The sequence below is a fragment of the Terrapene carolina genome, unplaced genomic scaffold (genome assembly GCF_002925995.2).
Source record: "Terrapene carolina triunguis isolate 2854851 unplaced genomic scaffold, T_m_triunguis-2.0 Scaffold461, whole genome shotgun sequence".
Lineage (NCBI taxonomy): Eukaryota > Metazoa > Chordata > Testudines > Emydidae > Terrapene > Terrapene triunguis.
The window spans coordinates 2,119,387-2,125,423 of record NW_020664812.1 but is presented as its reverse complement, the minus strand read 5'-3'; the positions used below and the strand labels follow the sequence as shown (position 1 = coordinate 2,125,423).

At 50.8% G+C, this 6,037-nt stretch overlaps 1 protein-coding gene across 1 annotated transcript in view; it reads right to left on the bottom strand.

Moving 5' to 3' along the window:
- PSMC4 (proteasome 26S subunit, ATPase 4) overlaps positions 1-3,196 on the bottom strand; it is a 23,782-nt gene extending 20,586 nt beyond the window's left edge. The window contains exon 1 of the mRNA XM_026658573.1: positions 2,900-3,196. Within this exon, the coding sequence (XP_026514358.1) occupies positions 2,900-3,196 (297 nt within the window). The remainder of the gene's footprint in view (positions 1-2,899) is intronic.
- Positions 3,197-6,037: the final 2,841 nt, after the last annotated feature.

The window sequence follows — 6,037 nt, the reverse complement described above, 5'->3', positions numbered from 1 at the left end:
GCCAGCCACCGGTGCTCCAGGCAGCGCGGTAAGGGGGCACAGAGCGGGGGGGTTGGATAGAGGGCCGGGGAGTTCAGGGTGGTGCTCAGGGGCGGGGGTGTGGAGGGTGGTCGGGGGGGGGGAACAGGGGGTTGAATGGGGGCAGGGGTCCCCGGGGGGCAGTCAGGAAGGTGTGGGGTGGTTGGATGGGGCGGCAGGGGACAGGGAGAAGGGGTGGTTGGATGGGGCAAGGGGAGTCCGGGGGCAGTCAGGGGAGCGGGGGGGGGGGGGATGGGGCAGGGGTGGGTGGATGGAACAGGAGTCCTGGGGGGGCAGGGGCGATAGGAGGTGGGGCCCAGGCCATGACCCACTCCCCTAACCGGCCCTCCATACAATTTATTAAACCCGATGCGGCCCTCAGGCCAAAAAGTTTGCCCGCCCCTGCTCTGGCAAGACTCAGGTAGCGTCGCTGACACCTGGGGCAGCTGCCCCCTGTCACGGACTCACAGGTCGTGCCCACTCTTGGCCCCGTGCGGTCCCTGAGGGGAACCCCCTTCAGTGTGACAGCACTTCTCGGGGGTCCACTCTCTCTCAGGGGTTAAGTCCCTCCACCTTCTGGAACCGCATCTCTCTGAACCTTAGCACATTTGTCTCTCGCTGTGGGCCCCCTCAGGGAGTCCACTCACTCTGGACCCCCGGGGCCTCCACTCCCAGAGGGAATAATACAACCCTGATCTCTAGACTGGAGTGACTGTCAGCCAACATAAAACAGGACGGTTTATTGAGCGTCTGAACACAGCATAGGAAACTCTCAGGGCCTCAGGCCTGGCCTACCTCAGCACAGAACATCTAAATCTCTCCTGCATCCAGGTGGGCTCTGCCTGCTCTCTCTCTCCAGCCCAGAGCCCCCCTGCTTCCCAGCTGGGCATCTATCACCTCCCCCAAGCCCAGCCTCTGTCCATTGTCTTCTATCCAGATAAACAGGGTCACCTGGGCCTCCTCTCCTCTCAGCAGTCCTCTGTCCCCCTCTGGCTGGAACCGGCTGGTCCGGTCACCTGGGTCCTCTCTTCGCAGCCCATTGTCCTCCCACTGGCCAGAACTGTCTTTGACTCCCAAGCTGGGCCTCCCGGTCACCAGTCGCTGGGGTATCCATTCTCCAGGCCATTGGCTGGGGTTCCAAGTTCCCTCACTGGTCCTCTGTAACAACAAACTCCCTCTCCCATCATCTCATTAAACCAGTAACACCCACAGAAACTGCGTCCCACCCACACTGCATGCAAACCATTGAAAAAAACAAGAAACCCCCCCACTTCATCACATCTCTCCTCCCTTCGAGTCTGAACTGAGCGGGGTCACTTAGCCAGTGATCTGGAGAAGTTCACGGCCCCCGCCCTGTGACAAAGCAGCGGCTATAACATTGGCACTCCCCCTCACATGGACCACATCCATGTCATAACCCTGGAGGAGCAGGCTCCATCTCCACAGCTTGGTATTAACCCCTTTAATTTGCTGCTGCCACGTCAGGGGCGAAAGGTCAGTGTACACAGTGAAGCGCTGCCCAAATAGATATGGCTGCAGCTTTTTAACGGCCCACACCATGGCCAGGCATTCCTTCTCTACGGCCACATAGTGCTTGTCATAACTATAAAGGGAAGGGTAACAGCCCTCCTTTGTACAATACTATAAAATCCCTCCTGGCCAGAGACTCCAAAATCCTTTTACCTGTAAAGGGTTAAGAAGCTCAGGTAACCTGGCTGACACCTGATCCAAAGGACCAATAAGGGGATAAGATACTTTCAAATCTTGGTGGGGGGAAGGTTTTTGTTTGTGCTCTTTGTTTTGGTGGTAGTTCGCTCTTGGGACTAAGAGGGACCAGACATCAATCCATGCTCTCCAAATCTTTCTGAACAAGTCTCTCATATTTCAAACTTGTAAGTAAACAGCCAGGCAAGGCGTGTTAGTTTTATCTTTGTTTTCTCAACTTGTAAATGTACCTTTTACTAGGGTGTTTACCTCTGTTTGCTGTAACTTTGAACCTAAGGCTAGAGGGGGTTCCTCTGGGCTCTTTAAGTTTGATTACCCTGTAAAGTTATTTTCCATCCTGATTTTACAGAGATGATTTTTACCTTTTTCTTTAATTAAAAGCCTTCTTTTTAAGAATCTGATTGATTTTTCCTTGTTTTTAGATCCAAGGGGGTTGGATCTTGATCCACCAGGAGTTGGTGGGAGAAAGGAGGGGGGATGGTTAATTTCTCCTTGTTTTAAGATCCAAGGGGTTTGGATCTGTATTCACCAGGGAATTGGTGAAGAGTCTCTCAAGGCTACCCAGAGAAGGGAATTAGCACATTGGGAGTGGTGGCAGCGGACCAGATCTAAGCTGGTAGTTAAGCTTAGAAGTTTTCATGCAGGCCCCCACATCTGTACCCTAAAGTTCAGAGTGGGGAAGGAGCCTTGACAGTGCTCCTCCTGGGGCAGCAGCTTCTTGCTCAAGTACACAATGGGGTGTCTGTCCTGCTTACTATCAGTTTGCATCAGCACCGCACCCAGCCCCGTGTCTGAGGCATTGGTGAACACCAGGAAGGGTTTGTTAAAATCCGGAATTACCAGCACCAGGCTTTGGATGAGTGCCCCCTTTAGCGCACAGAGAGCCCTCTGGCACTGCTCGGTCCAGACCACCTTGTCTAGCTTTGCCTTCCTACAAAGCTCCGCGAGGGGAGCTGCGAGGGAGCTAAAGTGGGCACAAACCTCCGGTAGTACCCCATCATCCCAATGAAAGCCTGGACCTGCTTCTTAGTCTGGGGAGCAGGCCAATCCTGGATTGCCTCCACTTTGGCCGGCTCCAGCTTCAGGTGGCCGCTCCCCACCTTGTAGCCCAGGTATGACACCTCTGCCATCCCCACCTTGCACTTTCCAGCTTTACAGTCCGGCATCCTGGAGGCGACCCGGCATCCTGGAGGCGACCCAGCACCCTCTTCATCTGGGACACATGTTCTTCCCAGGTCTGGCTAAAGACACAGATATCGTCAATATACGCCAGTGCAAAGTCCTCCACCCCCCCTTGTAACTGATCCACCAGGCGCTGGAAGGTGGCAGATGCCTCCTTGTGGCCGAAGGGCAGGACCAGGAACTCGAAGAGCCCTATTGGGGTGGTGAAGGCAGACTTCGCCGGCCCTTCTGGGTCCAAAGGCACCTGCCAGTAGCCTTTGGTAAGATCCATGGTAGTGAAGTACCAGGCGCCCCCCCCCCCCCCCAAACTTGTCTCGGATCTCATTGGTCCTAGGCATGGGGCAGGCATTGGACACGGTGATGGCATTGAGCTTCCAATAATCCACACAGAACCGGATCGACCTGTCCTTCTTGGGAACCAGCACCACGGGCGAGGCCCAAGGGCTGGAGGACAGCTGGATCACCCCTAAAGCCAGCATGTCTCCAACCTCTCTCTCCAGGTCCTGGGCTGTTTTCCCAGTGACCCTGAATGGGGCCTGTGACAGGTTGGGTCACAGAAATCCCCTTGGGACTGCCACCTGATGTACTGAGACTACCTCTGAGCCTGTTTTTCCTGGCAGCTTGGGACTTCAGTACCCTGTCTTGTTGAGCCAGACACACTAGCCTGCTACAAACACAGACCAGGTCTAAACCACGTCCCCCACAAGCTGCGGACTTAACTGAAAACAGCTTAAGAAGTGCTCCTGTCTCTAGCACCCGGACACCCAGTTCCCAATGAGGTCCAAACCCCAAATAAATCTGTTTTACTCTGTATAAAGCTTGTACAGGGTAAACTCATAAATTGTTCGCCCTCTATAACACCGATAGAGAGATATGCACAGCTGTTTGCTCCCCCAGGAATTAAGTACTTGGTCTGGGTTAATTAATAAGCAAAAAGTGATTTTATTAAATATAAAAAGTAGGATTTAAGTGGTTCCAAGTAATAACAGACAGAACAAAGTAAATTACCAAGCAAAATGAAACAAAAACACGCAAGTCTAAGCCTAATACAGTAGGAAACTAAATGCAGGTAAATCTCACCCTCAGAGATGTTCCAATAAGCTTCTTTGACAGACTAGACTCCTTCCTAGTCTGGGTCCAGCAATCACTCACACCCCCGTAGTTACTGTCCTTTGTTCCAGTTTCTTTCAGGCATCTCTTTGGGGTGGAGAGGCTATCTTTTGAGCCAGTTGAAGACAAAATGCAGGGGTTTCCAGGGCCTTATATAGTCTCTCTTGTGGGTGGAAACCCCTTTGTTCTCCTGTGTAAAATCCCCTCAACAAGATGGAGTTTGCAGTCACCTGGGCAAGTCACATGTCTATGAATGATTAAGCTTTTTGCAGGCCGACACCATTGTTTACATGTTAGTTTGAACGTTTCCAGGAAAGCTCAGATGTGGATTGGCATCTCCCAAAGTCCATTGTCAGTTATGTGTTTCTTGATTGGGCACTTACTGAGAATAGTCCTTTCTCAAGAAGCTGACCAAATCCTTCACTGAGGCTACTTAGAATCAAACAAGTACATAGCCAATATTCATAACTTTGAATACAAAAATGATACAGACAGCATAATCATAACCAGCAAACTACAACCTTCCCATAGACACCACACTTGGTTGCAACAATGATATATACGGTCACAGTTAAGAACATAAGAATGGCCATACTGGGTCAGACCAAAGGTCCATCCAGCCCAGTATCCTGTCTACCGACAGTGACCAATGCCAGGTGTCCCAGAGGGAGTGAACCTAACAGGTAATGATCAAGTGATTGCTCTCCTACCATCCATCTTCACCCTCTGACAGACAGAGGCTAGGGACACCATTCCTTACCCATCCTGGCTAGTAGCCATTAATGGACTTAACCTCCATGAATTTATCTAGTTCTCTTTTAAACCCTGTTATAGTCCTAGCCTTCACAACCTCCTCAGGCAAGGAGTTCCACAGGTTGACTGTGCGCTGTGTGAAGAACTTCCTTTTATTTGTTTTAAACCTGCTGCCCATTAATTTAATTTGGTGGCCCCTAATTCTTATACTATGGGAACACGTAAATAACTTTTCCTTATTCACTTTCTCCACACCACTCATGATTTTATATACCTCTGTCATATCCCCCCCTTAGTCTCCTCTTTTCCAAGCTGAAAAGTCCTAGCCTCTTTAATCTCTCCTCATATGGGACCTGTTCCAAACCCCTAATCATTTTAGTTGCCCTTCTCTGAACCTTTTCTAATACCAGTATTTCTTTTTTGAGATGAGGAGACCACATCTGTACGCAGTATTCAAGATGTGGGAGTACCATGGATTTATATAAGGGCAATAAGATATTCTCCGTCTTATTCTCTAACCCTTTTTGAATGATTCCTAACATCCTGTTTGCTTTTTTGATTGCCGCTGCACACTGCGTGGACGTCGTCAGAGAACTATCCACGATGACTCCAAGATCTCTTTCCTAAATTAGCTCCCATCATATTGTATGTATAGTTGGGGTTATTTTTTCCAATGTGCATTACTTTACATTTATCCACATTAAATTTCATTTGCCATTTTGTTGCCCAATCACTTAGTTTTGTGAGATCTTTTTGAAGTTCTTTGAAGTTTGTCAATAACATCACAGGGAACACCAGATGGGAGGGCTGGCTCCCGTCTCCACCTACTGAACAGCCAAGTTAGTGAACCCAGGCCGGTTAGAGAACAGCTGCTAGTATGAATGTAGCACCTTTCTGATCTCTGCCTGCTGGGCAGGGGTTAGCTGGTCTGAGAGGGGAATTGATTCCAGCGAGGGGTCAGCCCCCACCTCAGGGAGGAGTCCCACCAGGGGATCCTCTCCCTTCTCCTCCCACTGCCCACACACAGCCAGCACCAACTTCTCCCTTCCCAGTATGGCTTCATCATGTTGACATGGTACACCCAGTGGCTGTGTGCCCGGTTGGACAGTTCCACTACATAGTTCACCTTGTTTGCCTGTCTGATGACCTTGAAGGGGCGTCCCAAGCAGCTTGCAGCTTGTTCTTCCTCACGGGGATGAGAAGCATCACCTGGTCCCCAGTAGCATAGGAGCAGGCACGTGCTGAGCAG